The sequence below is a fragment of the Protopterus annectens genome, chromosome 7.part0 (genome assembly GCF_019279795.1).
Source record: "Protopterus annectens isolate FY-2018-M chromosome 7.part0, PAN1.0, whole genome shotgun sequence".
In the NCBI taxonomy this organism is placed as follows: domain Eukaryota; kingdom Metazoa; phylum Chordata; order Ceratodontiformes; family Protopteridae; genus Protopterus; species Protopterus annectens.
The window spans coordinates 590,216,084-590,237,642 of record NC_056739.1 but is presented as its reverse complement, the minus strand read 5'-3'; the positions used below and the strand labels follow the sequence as shown (position 1 = coordinate 590,237,642).

At 38.2% G+C, this 21,559-nt stretch overlaps 1 protein-coding gene across 1 annotated transcript in view; it reads right to left on the bottom strand.

Moving 5' to 3' along the window:
- COMMD4 (COMM domain containing 4) overlaps window positions 1-21,559 on the bottom strand; it is a 335,308-nt gene that overhangs the window by 301,662 nt on the left and 12,087 nt on the right. Inside the window, exons 2-3 of the mRNA XM_044077180.1 lie at window positions 16,734-16,805; window positions 1,880-1,945 (exon numbers count right to left, since the gene is read on the bottom strand). Coding sequence (XP_043933115.1) covers window positions 1,880-1,945; window positions 16,734-16,805 — 138 coding nt within the window. The remainder of the gene's footprint in view (window positions 1-1,879; window positions 1,946-16,733; window positions 16,806-21,559) is intronic.

Here is a 21,559-nt window from a genome sequence, read left to right as displayed (position 1 = left end):
TCCTGCAAGCATGTCAGCCCCACCCCCTAAAAACAATATGTTGCATGCAGTAATATTTCTGATTTTTTGTTCTGTATAACTTGTGGGTTTCTGTAGAAAAGTTGCTGTACCACTTACTGTGTCTGTTTGCTTTGTTCATTGCACTAAAGAATGAATTAGTTCACTATTACACAGTCTAGAACTATAATAGTCTAAGCATCAATTCCTCAAGTGATGTGGACATCCTTCAAGAGGGTCTCACCCAAACAAATGACTGGTGCCAGAAACATGACCTCAAGCTGAATGCCAAAAATTGCATCATCATCCCCTTTGAGGAGAATGAAATCCCTGCATATTATCACATTAATAACAATGTCCTAAGTACACAATCAGTAGTGAGGGAGTTGGGCACCCAGGTTGATAGCAGCCTGACTTTTAACCACCATGTTGCTTCCGCTGTACGGAAAGCTTTCTACATGGCCCATCTCATAAGTAAGGGTATCTCATCCAGAGACAAAGAGGTTATAACATCCCTGTATTCTTCCCTTATAAGGCTAATTTTTGAGTACAACACCCCCTTCAGCATGTACCTTGCAAAGCACATGCAGTAGCTGGAAAGACCACAGAGGTTCCTCACCAGGAGGATCTAGGGCCTCAAACATCTACTCTACACAGATAGGCTAAAAGCCCTATCCCTCTGCTCAGTTTCATCCCTCTACTCAGTTTCATACAGACTCTTCAGGGGTGACCTCTGCTTGACATATAAAGCAATCTCAGACCCCACCTTGATTGGACTTGCTGCATATCCACAAGTCAAGCTCCACTCCAACCTGTATGCATGACCTCAACCTGGTCTGTGATATTAATAGGACTTGTTGCCAGGACAGATTTGTGTACCAGAGACTCCCCCATCTGTGAAATAGACTCCCTCTCCATGTCAAGCAGAGTACCTGACTTGTCTAAACATGGGCTAAACTCTTGGCTAGGCTTATAAGGGCCTCAGGGCCAATAGCCTAGTAACCTCATATGAACATGTTGCATGTTAATAATTGACTTTTGCAGCATTTTTTACAGACCCCAGCAACTGTAAAGTGGTTGATATGTTCTGCATTATTTGGAGTGTGATGACCAGAACAGTCTGATCATCAGCATCCATTATCCAGACATTGTTCCACATTACTGTGGTGCAATCTTCACTACAATAGCAGACTGGATAGGATTTCTGCATTTAGCTAAACTGTTGCTCCAGCAGTTAGTGCAAAAGACTAAAGCTCTGACTTGTTAGTGAGATTCTTCCTGTGTGGCAAAGGTGCAGGGTTTGAATTTTTTCACTTCCATTTACCTACTGTGTGATGCTGAGCAAGTAATTTAACCATAAAGTGCTTTGGAGCAATTGGGAATTTGGGCGAGGCTCCTTAATGGCCTCCAGAACTGCATGCCCAGTAACTTTGCCAGCCATTCCCTATTACAGAGCTGATCTAGTTGAGGACATTTTATGGTAATATCACCAGCACACCAATTTTTTAATGTAATATAGGCAATTTATTCTTCCAAGGGTAGCAGGTACTGCATTTGTAGATGAAGCACTGAAATGCAAAGTTGTTTGTCAGCAGAGGATCATGCATGTCATGCAGAGTGTATATATGAGGACTACTACAACAGTGACAAATTAAGCAAACTAAGGATCTGTGAAGGGTACAACAGATGTGGTAACTACACAATCAAAGTAAAGTGTTAAATTAAAAACAAGCATATGCATCAAGAAAAAAAGTACTTTTTTGGTTAAAAGTGGAAATCCCAAAAATATTTTGGAGCTGATAAACGCAACTGAAAGACATCTTTCTGTAAAGAAATAATAACAATAAACAGCAAAAAGAGTAAAAAAGTAAGATAATCTTACATCAATTCCTTCACCCACAAGGTCTTTCAGCACTTGAGCACAGAGAAGCTTCATTTTCACCGAAGACTGAAACAGCAAAATAAAACACTGAGCACAGACAATCAAGCAATGCATTCAATAATCAAACTGTTTTCTCAAGCAACTATTAAAAGATCTGCAGCACAGATTTGCAAATAAGTCAATTTACAATTTCCATTAATTTGTTGCTGGTCTGTAATATCTTTCCAAAAATGCATAAAAACTAAAATAGTGGCATCTCCTGACCGTGACTTTTTTTCTTACTCTTCAAATGTGCCATTGTCTGTTCAGATCTGTCCCATGTGCAGCCTGTGCAGGAAGCCTAAACTAATTGCACAGCATCTTAGTAAAGCACTGGGCCTTGTCAATCTATAAATTAAGTTAAATATACCATGACACCCTCAGCAATCAAAATACAGTGGCTAACACAAGGTCAGATTCAAAATCCAACTGGCAAGTTGGACTGGAGAATAATTACAGACACTCAGATAAAATGACTATACAACTATCTGGGATCCATGTAGAAATACCACCCGTTTTGTTTACTCTGATCAACTGCAAATCAAAATGTTCTGGCAGAGTATTTGGCTGAAATTCTTGGGATGGAGATAGAAATGTAGATTCCATACTGGTACATTGCTGTGCTGCATGAATGGAATGGCATTCCAAATAGCCATTTAAACTCAATACTGCAGTGATTTAAATCAAATGAAGTTCATTATAAAAGCCAAAATCATTCTAAACCTCATTGGTATATGCACCATGTTCCACTGGGCATCTAGCATTGCGCACCAGTGCTGAGATGACTGTATTGACATTGTAATGGGAAGGGGTTGGGGGTGTTGCATCATCTACCGACATCCATGGGAGGGTGCACAATCACGGTTTTACTGGATGGGGGGGTAAGGTTTACACTCTAACAAACAGCACACGATTTAGAAAATTAGTCACAAATACATTTACAAACTTTAAAATCAACATAAACATGGAGATAAAAAACATGCAGGATTTCATTCCATGATTCTTGTCTATTTAAACATGTCTGGCTGGTATTAAACAAATACTGCCTATACAAATGGGAGGCATCACCACTTCCATCCAGCTGCTAACCTACACAGTTCAATGCAGCCTGCAGGACTCTGGGGATCTATCACTTAAAGTTCACAGTCATACTGGTTATCTGCTTGCCCACACTAGCTTTCTCACTACTATAAATGAAACCTGTTGTGTACAGCTGAAAAGAAGGTGGAATAATTTAACTCCACACACCGCTCGTATCTGAGCTGACCAGTGCACAGTTGTGGTTCTTACTGGTTCACACTAGCTCTCTCCCTGTTACAGTGAGACTTGCCATGCACACTAGCTCTCTCACTACTATAACAACAGAGACCTTTGTGCACAGCTGAAAGGTGGAGTAATTTAACTCCACACACCTCCCATATCCTAGCAGGCCATGCACAGTCATTGTTATTATTATTGGCTTGACCACACTAGCTCTCTCCCTGCTATAAATGAGACCTATCGTGCAGAGCTGAAAGAAGGTGAAATCATGTAAGCCCACACACCTAGCATATCTTAGCTGACCAGTGCACAGTTCTGGTTCTCGTTATCGGTTCACACTAGTTCTCTCCCCACTATAAGCGAGACCAGTCATACACAACTGAAAGGAAGGTGGAATACTTTTACTCCAGACACCTCCCATATTCTAGCTGAACATGTACTTTAACGGATGCAGTGCATACGAATACCATATGTGAGAAAAAATGTTTCTGTGGGAAAACAGTTCTGGAATAAGTGCCTTGCACCAAGTAATTGTAAAACATCAAGCATACAGGTTTGCTCTGTAGTGCAGAGTCTTGCATGCTTACTTCCAGAATTTCTAACCTTTTAATTCCTTCTAAATCCCCTGTGAGCATCCATGCTCCCCACCCAATAAATGAAGATAATAATGTAGCTTTACAATATAAACTGCAGCACTGGCACTGAGAAGCAACCTCCTCAAGCTGCAGAGATACAGATCTACTCTGTTCTAAGCAGTTTTGTAAAGCAGTATCTTTTTTTATTTTAAATACATTTTAAAGGCAGAAGAAACGTGTGTTGCAGTTACCTGTGTGATAAATCACAGCTTCTGTTTTCTTCACTGTGAGAATACTCACAGCAACTACCATCTGCAGATCTGGGAGTTGTTGCCCTACCTCCTCTGGTGTGAGAGCTATTGAGTGCTATGCTCCCTTCCCACTGCATTCCAAAAGCCTCTCCTACTTTTTCTGTTACATACCTACCCAACTTTATCCTTCCAGCACTACCCTCAATCTACTCCCTAGTTTTAACAATTAATTTTTCCTCTTACCTTCACTTTACCCCCTTCTAATTACTCTATAGTTTAAACATATATATTTTTTTATTCTTCACATTCACTCCCACTCTCATCTGCTTCAGTTTTACTTCTTAATTATTCCACATCTACAATACTACTATTCCACATAATTGTATTATTATCATCCCTTAGAACTCCTGCCTTCCTAACATCTCATCAACACTCACCTCTCTACACAACTCTCCATACCCACCCCAGTCATCTCCCACACACTACACATCTTGAACTATTAACAGCCCTTGGTCTCTTCTCTGCTACTATCCACCTCTTTTAAAATAAAAGTATTACACCCACACAACATAATCAACAAGCCATCCTACAGAGGAGTTTCAAACACCCCTATACATATTCCCTGCAGTCTTTTCACTTCAGAATGTGTGAGGACATCAATCCTAACCCAGGTGATACAGCAACTCAACAGAATAGCAGGTCTGCCACATCACAAAAACAATCGTCTTTCAAAGTTATACAGTCTCCATCTACACATAGCTAACCTTTGAAGTATAAGAAACAAACTTACTGATGTGCATACCTGAGAAGCCTACCATCCCATAAATATATTGGTAGCCACAGAAATTTGGCTTAAACAAGAAATATAGAATAAAGAAATTTTACTGTGGGGATATAAAACCTTAAGACTTGACAGAACCCATAAAAAAGGCTATGGCTGGCCATTATCTTCAAGAATACTTTAAACTTCTCTAGGTCTCAATACAAGCCCACCCCAACTCTACAATGACAAAACAGTCATACATACCATCCTTGCAATTAAAAGCTCATAAAAACCTTAGCATTATAGGAACTTACTTTCCCCCAGGAAATAACATAGTTACTGCTGAAGGACTTCTCTCTTGGGCCTGAAGCAACATCTCACTTAAGACAACTATTTTAGTAGACCTGAATATTGACTGGCAAACTATGTCCTGTTAATGTCATTAATTTATATGGTTTCACTTAGCTTATTTCATCTCCTACAATGAACAACAACAAAAAAAAAAACAGCCTCTACCTTGCATTGGATTCTCTCAAATGCCTAAATATAATCCTACTGGAAAAAAAACAACAAGAAAAACATAGGCAACCTAAAGTTTGCACTGTGTGATTCCTCGAAACCTGTTGTAAAAGAGGATTATGGGACATACTATAAATGTCTCAAAAATTCCACTAAAAATAAAATCAAAACTGATAAAACTACTATATTAATACACAGGCAGCAAAATTATAACAGCCCAAAAGCTTTTAGGCCACAATTAACCCACTGTTAAAACCAGTGTACCAAACACAACCTACACCGACTTCATCTAACCAAACTTACAGCATAGTCAGTGAATTCAATACCCACTGCATCCAAAATGTAACCTCTTTTATTAAACCCTCTGCACAGGCAGGCACAAGTTCCTCTCCTCCCTTGCTAGCCCCCAAAACAACTGCACTCAAACCAGTCTTAATTTACACAGTCAACTATTGCTAACCTTGAAACCTACCACCCTGGTCCTGATAACATACCATGTGCACTTAAAAACTGCTGCTGATGCCCTCCTTTTTCCTAGCTTTATCCTAATCAACTGCTCCGTCACTGAAAACTATGTCACAACCATATGGAAAAAGATGCTACACTCTTCTTCTCCATAAAGGAGAAGAAAGGAGAGCCGTTAAACTTCAGGCCTACAACCACAGTCTTCACTCAAAAATACTGAAGAAATGTATCCAGTCTTAACTTCTCAGCTTTCTCACTTACAACAGCCCCCCTTTCCCCTACAATGGATGGTTTCCATCCTTTTCATAGTGCATCTACATCTCTCTTTAATTTTATAATATTTGCTAACCAGTATCAGAACTCTGGGGACTCAGCACTTTTCCTAGTTTTACTCATAGCTTTCAACATGGTATTCCCACAAAAAAAAATGCTTCAGAAACTAGCTTGCCTTGTTGGAGTACGTGAAACTTCACTATCTTAGTTCTCCAGCAGGCAACATGCAGTAAAACTGCAAAATGACATCTCCTCTTTCCATTATAGTGGGCGTCTCTCAAGGATCCATTTTAGGCACATGTTGTTCAATATACTCATTAATGATATCCACTTAGCTTCTAAACAAGCCACTATTATACAGAAAACAGACAACTCAACAATCATCTGTTCTGCTAAACGCATAGATAAATTAAAACAACTCATCCAACAATCTTTCCCCACCACAGAGGCTTGGCTGAGCTGTTAATTAACCCTAAAAAACAAACTGATACTATTTGCCCCAAAGCATTCAGAGGACTACAAAAATAAATTTCAAAATCAATTCCTCTAACATCAATATAGAACTAATAAGTCAAACTAAGTTTCTATGAGTCACCATTAATAAAAGCTTAAAAATCTGATTATCTAAAACAAGCAATAAAAAACACCCACAAAAGTTAGGTGCACTCTATACAGACAAGCAATACCTCACAGATAATGCCAGAAAAAGTATTGCTCATTCCCTTCTCAACCCTACACTACTTTATGCTGCTGTCTGGCCTTAAGTTAGCACAAAGACATTACCTTACACTTTCTTAACTGGTCATATCCCAGACCTTCCATCTATTATCCAAATGCCTTTGTTTGAAAAAAAAAAAAAAACATTCTCCATCTTTATAACCCAAACACACAGCTTACATCCATTGACAAAACATATTAACCGTCACAAAAGCTAACAACTCAGCTGGTGACTCTCTGTACTCTTCTTTCCTGGCTAAAATTTGGAACTCCCTGCTTCTCACTCTTAAGAAACATAAGAAACACAAGCTCATTTAAGGCACAAACAAGAGACTACCTAAAACATATCTGGCTCTGTACATGCACAACTACCGGAGGGTAAATGTCCTGTCCCTCAATTTCTCCTCTTCCTTCCAAAGCACTATTTTTTCCAGTCATTATATCCCCAGTTATTGATTCAAAATCTCCTACTTGTCCTCTTCCTCTCCCTCTTCTTACTTATGCCTATCCTAAAACATTCCGTCTCACCCCTTAATACTAATCCTCTGTTTCTTCTTTGTCTCTCCGTCAACCAAGTTCATTTCCAAGTATGTTTCATGGCTCTTCACATGATGCTGTTATTAAATTAATGACAAACAACAAAACATGCAGGAAAACACACCAAATCTACTACCATAATTGTGGTAACTATTAGTTAGAAAACATGAAACAAAATACCTAATTTACTAGGAACTTACAAAAATCAAAAAAGAACATATATAAACAAATATGTCATCCATTCAATGTTTAATGCAATTGAAAAGCCTGAATAGATGACATATATTTATTTATATATGTTCTCTTTTTTCCCCGTTTACAATTGTTGACTTTATACCAGTTTGATAATCATGGTTAATTTAGTATGCAAGTGGTTTAACTTTCACTAGGTGGCAACCTTTACAGTAGTGTAGGTTTTGAACAATATAAGATCTGAATTTAAATACACTTCAGAGTAGTTGAATTTTGATTTTTGTTTAAGTTCCTAGTAAATTAGGTATTTTGTTTCATGTTTTCTAATAGTTACCACGATTAGGATAGTAGATCTGGTATTGTTTTTAATATTAGTATGAATTAAAAGGTTTCAAAGAATGATCTTTAAACTGATTTTCCAAATTGCATTTTATGTATAGAATTAATGGGATAATTGTTTAATTAGGGGGCGGATAGAAGTGTGTTCTGGTGTGTGTGTATGTGTAAAATTATATATATATATATATATATATATATATATATATATATATATATATGTATGTATGAACTGCCTTTGTGCCTGCTGTTATTTGTCTGAAGAAGTTTGGTCATTGCACCAGACGAAAAGTGCTTTACTTCATTTTTCTTTCAGTGTGGCACTACGTTCTGGTTTTAACTCTACAGCTGAATACTTCCTGGGTGCTTGAAGTGCTTTGTCCTGCATTAATGATACTTTGTTTAAAGTTTGAATATTTGTTAATTACTTGTATAGCACTCTTTACTATACTCTTTATGTGATGTAATATTTCAGGAGCTTTTCTCCCTTGGCATCCACTTAAAAAGGAGTAGTTTTGCCCAGTCAGATTATCTCAGTAACAAATGCAGTACATAAATATTAGATAGTTTCAGAAGACAATAACTTAATTAGTCAGTGCCTAGCAGCCTGGTTCAGCGGTGCAGAGGAATGGAACCCAGAAACTTAGCCAGGTGACCAGTGCTCGATTAGCGTCCTCAACTCTGGAGGACCCAGGAAGTGAGGGAGAGGAGTGAAGGGGCATGGCACACTTGCCTCTCGCATAATGAGGGCTGAAGGGCAGGTGCCTGGGGAGAACATTGGTGGGTGTGAAATCCCTGGTTCAAACTGGGGAAACCACTACCCAGTACTTGAGGATGGGAGGTCATGGCTACTTGCTGGCAATGCTTCTTACCAAATAAGAGATGACCAGTGCAGTTATCCCATGGCATGCCCCCCTGCCCTCATAAATCGACCACATGAACGGGACAAACAATCACCAAGAAAAAGCTTCAAAATCACCCCTAATGGATGCTTAAATGTTATCCGTGCATGGTCAACCCTCTCCCAAGTGGTGAAGAATGAATGAGTTGACTGATCTGGAGGAGGGCGATGCCAGTAGGCATTCAGGGGTAAAAACCCACTAAAAATAAATTTGTCAACCTTTTCACTTGATACTTCGAGTTTTAGGTGGTTATACCCGTGTGCTACTGTTTTTTTAAATCTCAAAAGAGATTTGTCACTAAAATGATAGCAACTTAAAAAAGGCAAATATAAATTGCAATGTATGCTGAAATTGGCTTTGTGCCAAATTTTGAATCTAGTGATTATATTTTATATACACACACACATGTACATATATATATATATATATATATATATATATATACACATATATATATATATATATATATATATACATATATATATATATATATATATATACACATACATACACACACACACCCCATGTCCACCATCTGAATACAGACTTATGCCGTAAAATTTCTTTACAATTCAATTTTCACTCTCCTTAATCAAATCAAAATTGTTATAACTTCACCAAATGTTGGTTTAATTTTCGATTTCCACTTTTCATTTACTGCCATTATGAGCAGCAGTCATTAAATTTACTTATTCTTGTTCATTTTTTCATCAACTTGTCACATCATAGAAGCTTGATTGACTAAGTAATCATCACAGTTGTATCAATCAAGTTTTCCCAATAATGCTTACAACTAAAGCTTATATGTAGTGTATTATATCACCAATCCCGACTAGTAACCCTCTTTTTTACCTCCCCTTCCTCTCACCTCCCCTAGCCACCCTGCCTCACACCGTCTGATCATTGCATTCCTTTCTCTGCAGGCTCTGGCTCACCCATTACCCTCCCCTTCTCTCCTCACTCAATCTCTCAGACCTGTTAAAACATCACTTCATCTCAACTCCAAGTACATATCCAACTGATTTACAACTAGCTTCCTCTCACTATCACGAATACTACTCACTCAGTCTCCTCTCTTACTCCTCTATCTTCCCCTTCCATCCCATTAGCCCTCCAGCTTGTTCCACCTTAATGTGGAGAATCTGCTTTAGTGCAATATTTGTATATAATATTTAGGTTTATGAGTTTAGAACAGTATCCATTTGAGCTTAGTACTATCTGTATATACAGCCTACCTTTATTCCTAGCATCTAGCTAGATATTGGTATGAAAAAGGACCCGTGTCCAGTTGGAATTTCCCAGTAAACAAAATGTAAATAAATAAAATAATAAATAAATACTGAGCCTCCAGCAGGACTAAAATATACACAATACCTTGTCCCATAAGACTGCATCACAGCTCCAACATGTTAGATGTTAATAAAGCAGGTTAGCTCGGTTTCCGGCTTGGAGCCAATCACTACTAAAGTACATATTTTCCATCCCTGCTGGATTATTACAAACTTGTATAAGCACCTTCAAGTAAATATTCAACATTTCTTGGATTTAGTGTTATATTTTTGGCAACTGGCATAAAATAACCCAAACTTTTAATGGCAATGTTTGCTTCTATGACTTTGACCCCTTTTTGTTTTGTCCACTACCTTGCTATTCTTTTTTTCAGTTCCCTAAACAACTTGTTTACAAATTTCTTTGGTTTATCATCTCTAGCCTCAATAAACTCAACGAAACTTCAGCTGAACGTCTAAATAACCCATTCCTCAGTGAATTTCAGCTGCTCACTGTATGTTAATGCAGTCTCTCTCTCTCTCCTCATACATTACTAAATCTCTACTGCACTTAGTACATTAACCTCTTTCTCGCGTTTAAACGCCTCTGATTTACTTATCCAGCGATACCAGTACTAACATAGCGAACAAATAAACAGCCAGAATTCCCTGTCATTACACTGCTGTTTTAATGTCTGTATGATTTGATTTAGCAGACAAGGGAACTCTGCTCTCTCATAAGATGATCAAAAGAAACACTCTCAAACTCTACTTTGCACTATCCCTTAAACTAGCAAGATTTATTCTACAAATGCTACAGCTGAATTCCTGTGATGATTATGACTAATTAGCCCGTGTTTGGGTCAGTTCCATTCTTTTGCCCTGCCTCACCACTCCTATCCTATTAAATAAATGTTATTGTCTCATTATCTCCCCTTAATACTTCCCTCTCATATACTGTAAATAATATGTTCATTTGTTCTTTCCTCTTCAGACTTTTGTTTGTATTCTACATCATGCATTTTGCTTTTTTTCTGTAATCCATGCTTCTGCATTGTAACGGTGTTTCATTTTGTATCAGCTGCTGTTTATAATCTGTGTATCAGAACTGTGTTCTTCTTTTACATTGTTTGGGATCTATTGGAGTTGAACTTGAGGCCTAAATTTATCAGCATTCTAACCCCATTAACAAATGAAATAAAAGTATAACATTTTCATTTAAACTGTGTCATGGTACAGATAGTTGTGCAGAACTCCCAGTCTCAATCGTTCTTTTCCAACTACCAGTTTCTCTTAGGATGCACCGGGCTTTCCACATCCTAAATAAAATCTCTTATATTTGTAACAAGACTTCAAGAACTGGCTTGGAGCATCTGCTAGGAATGACTGTCGCCTGCTTGTTTTTTGTTTTGCACGGCCGTCACCTGCTTGTTTTTGTTTTGTTCAAAGGAATGACTAGTACATTTAAATTAGCAGAGGCAGGCAAAAAAATGGTCTAATTCCACACCTACCATTTTCTATCTTAGATTCACATTTCAACCTCTTCATAAGTTTTAGTCACCCAATAATGTACTGACTTACCCCAACCAAACTCCCCAATATCCAATTATTGGTAAACTTCCCACAGGAACCCAGACTTTTGTTTCAGCCATTGATTTGGTGCATAATTTACTGCCATGGCTGAAGTCTTAGTTTTACTGATCTGACAAAGTATCAGACCTCTTTAGATCTGAAAAGAGAACATTCAAGTCCTATTTGTGCCCTGTCAAGTATAATCAACAAATCATTAGCAAAAAGGGGCATTTTCACCTCTTGTCTCCCTATCTTGTATCCCCTTATAAAGCATACCTGTACCACTTAAACTACTGGCTCTAAGTATAGCAAGAATAAAACTGGGGATAGGTGACATCCCTGTAGGATGTGCAGCAAAAGTTTCATCCAATGTGTTGAGTAAGAGTTTATTGCCACAATCAGGTAAACACACTGAAAAAGCTAAAGCATTTAAAACACTAATCAGACTGGATAAAACACCCTTTGCATCCAAACCTACTAACTTGACATTATACTGACATGCAGCCCTCATCAGCAACACTGTCTTCAATATGCTATCAAATATCCCCCAGAGAAACCCATACTGATCATTTAACTCTAGGGGTTCCTATTATATAATCAAAGACGCAATTCTTCAAATGCGTCTTGATAGAACTTGAAAGCACGAAACAGCAAAATAGCGAAATGGCATAGAAGCGATTTTTTTCCCTGGGAAAGAAATCACTTGGCCGCCTCTGTTACTTTGCCATTTTCCTCACTATAGTGCGCTTTCGGAGTTGGTATATTTATGTAGGGGGGGCGAAGCCCCCCTACTTTATGTTTAGAAGTTTTTATTCATTTATTTTTTTTTTTTTGTGGAACAGTGATTTTGTTTACCCTGGGGGGGATTCGCTGTTCCAAGTGTTCGGGATTGTAAGCTTTCGCTTTCATGGGGCCGATAAATCAGCGTTCACTTTTTTAAGCGTTCGCTGATTTAATATATTCCCAACTCTAGCATATTTTTAATGAGTCTCACAGCTGTAGCAGACATTACTATAAATAACTTATTATGATTAAATATGTTCACTGGTCTGTATGAGGATTGTAGAAAATGATCTATATCCTATTCGTTGGCAAAACTAGCACATCTTGTTTCCATGACCGGAGTAACACAGAATAATAACTTAACTAAACACTCCCATGACACAAAGAGACATCTTACTGTTTCACCTCCAAATTTCTACTGTAAATTCATGGCTGCCCAGAGTTCTCCTTTGGATCTATACCTTCATTATTTCCCCAAACATTCTCAGGTTTAAAGCTACTCCTGGAAACATGCACATTGCCAAGTGCTCTTACAGACCTAAAACTAGTTAAATAAAAAGAAATACACATCCTTCAGCAGTACTGAAATGCCATTTTAACTGATACTCTATGAAAATAAACAGCATGTGAAATAAAGAATAAACACTATTGATTTGATGTGGTCTTTTTTCGTCCAATTCAATCTTTGGGTTATCGGGTCTGACCTCAGCACCTTTAGAAGCAGTGGATCCATGGTTCTGACTCCTCCCCCACCCATAATCCCTCTCTTCCACCAAATATCCCAGATCTCATTTGGCTGCCTGATCAAGAAGGTTGTGTTTTCAAGGGCAGTGATTGACAGAGTTAAGCAAATTACGTAAACTACATTTTTTTCTTCTCTGTCCCTTTTTCAGCAGTCTGATCTTTTTCTTATTTTACCTCCAATATTATTTACCCAGTAGTGGTGCTGCGGTAACGTTGTCACCTCACAGCAAGACGTTGTCCCGTTCGATTCTCAGCTAGACTGTCTTCTGTGTGGAGGCATGCATGAATAGGCGTGCCTTCGTTGAAGGTTGCGCATCAGGGCTGGTAACTCGGCACGTAAAAATCCACTACCAAACATTAGCGGACCGGAGTTCCGCTGTAGCGACCCCTAACCGGGATAAGTCGAAAGACACAACAACAACCTCCAATATTATTTACAGCTACACAAGTCCCTTTACTTCACCTCCCTTAAAGAAAAGAAGGATTTCCCCAGCACCACCTCATCAGATGGAATCAACAACAGCAGAAGTCTTAAAGTATTAGAAAAAAATAGTCAGCCAACAAGTTCCACAAGACCAGTTAGAATCCAGAATTTATTCCAGGCTCTTTTTAGTTGAGAAAAAAAAGACATGAGGACCAGACCATTTTGGTCCTCTGTCATCTCAATCAGTTTGAGAAACAGACAAAGCTCTGGATGGTCACAGTTCAGTCGATTCTACCTCTTTTGTGGAAGCATGACTGGATTTGCCGTATAACTTTCCAGGATGTCAACTACCAGAACAAGATTTCAAGCCACTAATGGAGATTTCTGTGTTTCTGGCTTGGAGACTATCACTACCAATTCAGAGTGTCCTTTGGTCTCACCATCACCAAATGCATGCCAACAGTTGTCGTGTATTGCAGACTGCTAGGGTTCCAGGTGTTATCTTATTTGGACAATTGGCTTCTCACTGCACCAACCAGAGATCTATTACTCCAGCACAGGGACTTCTTGCTCAAGCTACTTCAATATTTGGGGATCACAGTCAACCACTCCAAAAGCAATTTGACACCCACACAACAAACATAGTTCATCCGATGCCACTTGAACATGAGCAACCAGATAGTTACTCTCCTAGAGTCCAGGATTGTACCTGTACGTCAGACAGCCTTACAAGTTCTTCAGCACCCCCCACCATTTATAAGAATCATCTTAAAACTGCTAGGACTGATGGCTTCAACGATAATATTAGTTCACCTAGCTAGATATTACACGAGAGGTCTTCAATGCACCCCTTCTGTTCAGTGGTCTCAATTCCTCCATCCTCTTCACACACAGAGTCAGCTTATGCTCCTGTTCAACTCTCCTGTCACATGGTAGTTGACATCCACAGCTTTTCTAGAAGGTTGGCCCTTTTCTCCCCAACCCCCATGGCCACAGTAGCCACATATGCTTCTCTCCTGAAGTGGGAGTGGGGCTTTTCAAAAGGAAAACTGTTCAATGTTAATGGTCAAACACAGAAATGACTCCATATCAATGTCTTGGACATGAGGGCAGTTCTCCTAGCATTGCAGGCTTCCCAAGACTCTCTCCCCAGGGGTGTGATATCCATCCAGCTGGACAACATGTCTGTAGTACAGTACATCTACAACCAGGGAGTAACCCATTCATATCCTCTTTGCCGAGAGGCCATGACAGTGTGGCAATGGGTGATGTCTTCCCATCACTTCCTCATAGCAATGCATATCCCGTGCACTCATAGCAATGCATATCCCGTGCACTTCTAAAGTGTTAGTGGACAAATTGAGCAGATCCATCTTACTACCTCATGAGTGGTCCCTCAATCAAGAAGTGGCAAAATAAAACTTCAACCACTGGGGTCAACCATGCTGCAACCTCTTTGCTTTGTATCTATACTACAAGTACAGCAGTTACTTTGCCATGATCTCTCTATAGAGTCAGTCACCAAGATATGACTTGATTGTCCCCTGGGTGTTCTGTATGCCTTCCCCCTTTCCTCGGAGTGTTCTGTATGCCTTCCCCCTGTCCTCAGAGTGTTCTGTATGCCTTCCCCCTTTCCTCTGATAAAGTTCATTCCTTATCTGGTTTTCCATAAGGATAGGGTTTCTTTGAGAATAAATCCTATATCCATCCCAAATGTGATATCATAAACAAACATTAATCAGACCTATGTATATAACACATGGTAAAAACTCAGATGTAATCCCACTATTAAAAATGAAAGACCATTTCCCTATGGAAAAAAAAACATAATTAATGCCATAGGTATACAAATCCTGACAATATTCACAAAGCAGAAAAGCTATTAATGTGTCATGCTCAAGGATTATGGTTTGGATAAAGTGTTGATATGCTATAGTGTAGCAAGTCAAGATGTAGCTACCAATACAACAGAGGTGGGAAAAGGGGCCTAACATCTGGCCAGTATACAAAAGCATTAAGGTTGTTAGCAATATACTGTACATCACACATATGCTCCCTGCACAAGGAGTAAAGGTGATGTCCGGACGTATAATCCTCAGGACTGAGAGCTCCAGCAGGAATGCCAGCCCTAGGATACCAGAGAAAAACATACACATCCAGAGGGACAAAAGACCAGGGGAGGAGGGAGGAGGGAGCGAGGGAATACTGCAACAGTGAAAAGAAGGACATCTACTGTTGTGGTAAGATTTTACACAAGCATACTATGTCCTTCCATTTCCCTGTTGCAGTATTCTTAACATCTGATCGGCTGTTTCTAATCTTTTCTAAGGCCAAGATAGGCCAAAGTGTTTCTAAAGTCACACTGTCAAGGTGGCTGCCAGACTACATAGCCTTTGTATACAAAAACACTGGGACTCTCTTTGACCAAAAAAGCCAAAAGCTCACTCAACAGGGTATTTGGTTGCTTCTAGTGCTTTTATGCACTGAATCCTTACAGATGAATCTGTACTGCAGCAACTTGGTCCACAGTTCGCACATTCATTTCTAAATTACAAATTGGATGATCCTGTACATCTTTTGGTGACATCATCCTCAGGTATATCTTTCCTTGATACCTTCCAGGCTTGTGGCAGCTTGGGAATCTGTACAAAGGTTGAATAAGATGAAAAAAAAAACGGCATCAGATACAAAAGTTATATACTCACCATAACAATGGATCCATGTTGTATTCTTTTCATCTAATTCAACATTCCTTCCTCCTTCCCCCTTCCAATTATTTTCACCTGGTGCTCCACTTTGATTGAAAGGACTAACTAGTGACCTTGTCTATACACAATATAAGCTGGTTGTCTTCTCCAGGCTACATCCTGATATATAATTAGAATGTTATAAGTATGAAGTAGTAAAAGACTTTCTTGGCTTCCATGTAGGCAAACTCGATCCGAGGTACTTGGAGGAAGACTGGGATTATGGGTAGGGGAGGAGTCAGAGCCCTGAATCCACATCTTCTAAAGGCACTGTGGTCAGATCCGATAACCCAAATGCTGAGCCAAACGAAAATAGGACATCATGGATCTAGAGTTACAATGAGTACATAACTCATTTACATATACTGGTTTGTGTCATACAAGATTAAAGTTGAAACAGTTAAAAAACAAAAAAAAAAAAACATATGTTCAAGAATAACTAGTTGTGTAACATTTGGGAACAGAACCTCATCACAAGTATACTTACTATTTTTGCCAATGTGCTGATTTCAGCCAGAACCCAGTCTGGGCAATCAAGGTCTCCGCAAAACCGGAACCTCTATAAAAAAAAAAAAAAAAAAAACACAGAGAAAAATAAATACTATGGAAAAAAATGTCTATACATTTAGGTCATGTGTTTGTCTAATGCCATCTTTTATCAATCTTACAAAAATCTAAAATGCAGCTATAATATATATAGATATAAAATTTAAATCAAAGATGAAGTATAGAAGATAATTGTGAAAATACCATCAAAAAACAGGTCTCTGAGTTTGGGATTATGCAAATGTGCTACTAATTACTGGTCATACAGGTACCTGTCCCATTACTCCAACATTGAGATTTACTATCCATTTCATTCTCTTCATCCAAGTTGTGCAGCACCACACTTGCCCACCACTCATTCTCTGAAGCACTAAGTTCTGAATACCCATCTATCCACTTCCTAAGAATGAGTCTCCTTACTTGTCCTCCTTTGCTTACATTTCTGAGATTAAAGAAGGCACAATCACAGTAACTGTATTGCTGCTCATCCCTCCTCACACAAATTCCTTTATACTCATAAAATGCAGCAATATCAGTACTCACCCCCATTCCCAAATTCCTGATTTACAGAGCCCATTCTCAAAGGCCTCCTCCTTCAGTCTGTGAACCATCTTTGTCCATTAAACAATTATAATTCTATGACAACCCACAGCTGCAGTACCCTGAAGCTTAGCAGTAATCCTAATGCGTTCTAACCAATCATCTGGTCATCTTCCATCACATTTCATTCGCCAGATACAGTTAATCTACCAGAGTGCTCAGAGAAGCTAATTTACTGTGGTGCTGACTAATTTTACTCCTCCAAACTGATATCCTTTCAGTGTTATTCATCTCAACAATACTGCTACTGTCCACTTTACGCTAGAGACAGAAGATCCACGCATGGCCTCAGGCCTCAAGTGTAGTATACAAACATGACACTTAGCATGCAGTGTGGAAGGCACAGTGGTATCCACTGCTGAAAACAAACTTCAGTCTACTGGGTACCAACAATTGTTTTACAGCAGCAACCTCAGTAAGAAGACACTCCCTAGATGGGAAAGCTCACTGGCAATCAGTTCTAAAGTCTACTTATGAAGGGGCAATCTAAGATCTTGGATTTCAGCCACTGGTGCTAGGCATTGCGTACTTTCCTTTAAGTACCCAAGATCATCTGTTAACTGTGCTCCTGCAGAATCTTTTACTGTCAGTTACTGGACCTTGACTAATTAAGTTTTATCTTGTGCAGTCTTATTCAAGTACTGATGACTGCTCATACAAACATATTTTCTTTACTTTTCTTTCTCTCGCATATGTATCATTACACTAACACATTACTGACACTTTTTATGGAGTTTGTCTCTATCAGCCTCCAATGAAAACTGCTTCCAACCATTTGTACATGCTGGTTAACAGTCATCAATTAAACACAGAAATTAACAGACAACAAGACAGGATGCTTCCTGGAAACCAATGGATGCTACACAGTGCAATTTAGCCTAACAACCATTACAGAAGCAAACCTCACACGGATGAAGAGTTACACTTTATAAGACTGAAAAATGAAGGAACGTCACAAAGAAAATTATCCAACAAGACTAATATGTTACAATATCCTGAGAAACTGTGAACCTGTTCAGTACCAAATCCATGCACAAAAAAAATCTGCAAAACAGAAATAAAAGTAAAGGTGGTAGTGGCTGCTCAAAGTTTGGACTAAAAGGGTTCCCACTCGGCAAGTAACCGGAGACTTGCACAGAATGAAAAAATTGTATCAGGAAATGCAGACATTTTTTTTTTTTTTTTTTAATATTAACAAATAAAGAGTCAAAGCTACACTATGGATTTCATGCAGTCAAAAATAAGGTGCTGCATTTCAAGAAGACATACATATGAAACAGGTCAGTACCCAAGAAAAAGGTTAGGGAAAAATCCATGGATCAGAGGCTGCCATCACAAAAGCAGCAAACTTTTCAACTCACAAATAAAAAAAATGTGATTCTCAAAATGACTGTATTAAAGACTAGGAAAAAAATATAGCCTACAAGATATAATTAGACAAAGAAAGAGAAGAATAGAGAAAAGTAGCGATTAATGCAGAAGAAAACAGAAAGGCTGTCAGAAAAGTACAAAAAAAAATCCAAAATAAGGAAAGAACAGCAAGTTTATTCAAAAAGGGAAATAATTTATTTTTTATAAATTCATAAAGGTAGCAAAGAAAGGGAAAGGCAGACACAGTAGAAAGCATAACAGGAGATACAGCAGAATGCATAAGATGGAGGGGTGTGTAAAAATGATGGCCAAAAGCAGGGTTAGTATGCTGATTCAGAGCCCTTCACAGAAGGGGGTCCTAAAAGATTTCCATTATCAAAAATTGGACAAAGCAATGGGCCACATACAATTCATTCTTCAAGTATTTGAAAACTGCATGGAAAATGGGCATACCACTAACTAATCCTTTAACTAATCAATCATGGATGGATGGTGAACACCTAGCACAACAGTAGATGGCAGATACAAATGGGAACAAGAAAGAGGGTAAGTGGCCTGTTTAATGTAAAATGTAAGGAGAATCAAAGGATCACTGCTGAAATAAAAGAATTTCCTAAGATATGCAAGTTACTGGCAACCTGGACCCAAGGAAATATGGAGTCAGAGCAGGAAGTTAAATCTTGACAAATGATGATCTAACAAATCTAACATAATACCTAGTCATCATTCACACAGTTAAGTAGCACAGGGGTTGAGAGCAGCTAGCAAGGCATGTGAGATGGAATCATTCTAGCCATTTCTAAAAGAGTTATGAAGACCAGCCACAACCAAGTGGTATGCTGAAATCAGAAATAAAATGTGAACTAGAATAAGTAACATTAGATATCAGTAGTATCATTGGTTCGGCAGGAAGACCAGAACGTTACATCTTCTATCCAAGATACTTTGAATCCATGACTGAATAATGATAATACACTGCAGCATTAAAGCAGAGGACTATACTCCTGAGGTGCTACCCTAGAGATAAAATGTTTAACTCATCTGTAGTAGTTCAGGTGGACTTAAAGAATAGGGGGTTCAATACTTTTATTACAGAATTTCCCCCAAATACCTTAACCAGTAAAATCCTCTCATCTGAAAACAACCAACATGCCATCTCTGAAAGGTTTACTGATTAAGCTCTTTCATGCCTTCAAAGACTGGAACTTCATCAGATTCGGTAAAACATCATAGCCTACTTCCTTATATAACTTTAATCAATGACATAAACAATACATTAATTTGTTACACCCCTAAAATATATCCAATTAATGAATGTTATACAAGGAAGCAGGATGTCAGTTTTGTTGAGTCTGATGAAGTACTGGTATAAAAAACATGTCTCGAGTTTCCAACGTATTCCAACATTCAAACTACATCCATAAGACTTTGAATTTCAAATTATTTAAATTTTAAAATCATTTCACTCACTTTTCAGGCAATACCCTCTACTCCTCATACATATCCAGACTATTTAACTCCCTTCCTTCATCTATCATGCAAACAACATTCTTCATTACTTTTACAGCTAATCTAAAAGATTACCTCCATAACTCTTGGACCAAGCTCTTGTTCTTCCTCACCTAGCTAAGCACACTAACCTATTATTTTCTTTATTCTTTCATTAATCCACTATTCACAGTAACCTCATCTTCTCCTAACGATGATGTGAATATTTAATTCCAATCTTCTCTGGTCTTCCATATTTCTCAAGCCTTCCTTCTCTCTGGTCTTCCATATTTCTCAAGCCTTCCTTCTCTCCCTATCAATATGCTATGAAACTTCTCTTACTCTTATGCTGTTTTTCTAACGGTTCTTTCAAAATTACTCTCTTAATATTTTTCTCTCTTTCAACTTAAGCATTCCATGTGTTACTTGTCTACTCAGATGTTTAAACATTCCATGCGTTACTTGTCTACTCAGATAGTATCATTGCATTGTGTTTTCAAAGTTAATTTTTGGAGCTTTTCTCCTTGGTAAACCACTGAAAGTGGCCTTGCATGACCCAGCTGGAATATCACTGTAAACAAAAACAAATCTCTCTAATGCCAGACACTACATCACATCCCACCTTTGAAGTGGTATTCTCAGATTCTGCAACCGTGCTTTTAATTTTCCTCTCTACTTCCAGAATTTCTTACACTCTCAATTGTCTCTATATCCTGTACTCACCTTCCCGTTTTCCATGTATATCCCTATTTATTCATAAAATCTTATTTCCTTTGCACAGCTTTACCTACTGTCACACTGCCATATCCATCCATATATTTCCTTATTTTTTCTATATTTTACACCAACATCAATTTCTTATAAAATCTTCACTGTCAACTTTACCTATTACTTGCATCCATACACAGTACATTCTGTTTTAAAGCATGTAATTTAATCAACATAGCATAAATAATGCATACCCAGCTAACTTTATTACTGGTGTTGATAACTAAAATACTGCTGATACAGTGAAATCAAACGCAAAAATGTTTCAAAAACAATTACTCTAACACTCGGTTTTCCACTTTCCCACTGTCTTCTCCATTTTACTGAGTATATTTGACTAATTTATCTCATAAATAATCTCAACCCCAAAATGTATTCACAAGAATTATATACAACCCCCATCTCTCTAATTCTGTAATGTACTAATGCCTTAAATTTACAAAACAAAAACAGATCCACCCCAAAGCAGTTATTTTATATTCCCATCACTGTTATATTCACCTAAAATACTGGCTGATGACAGCTGAAAAATTTCAAACT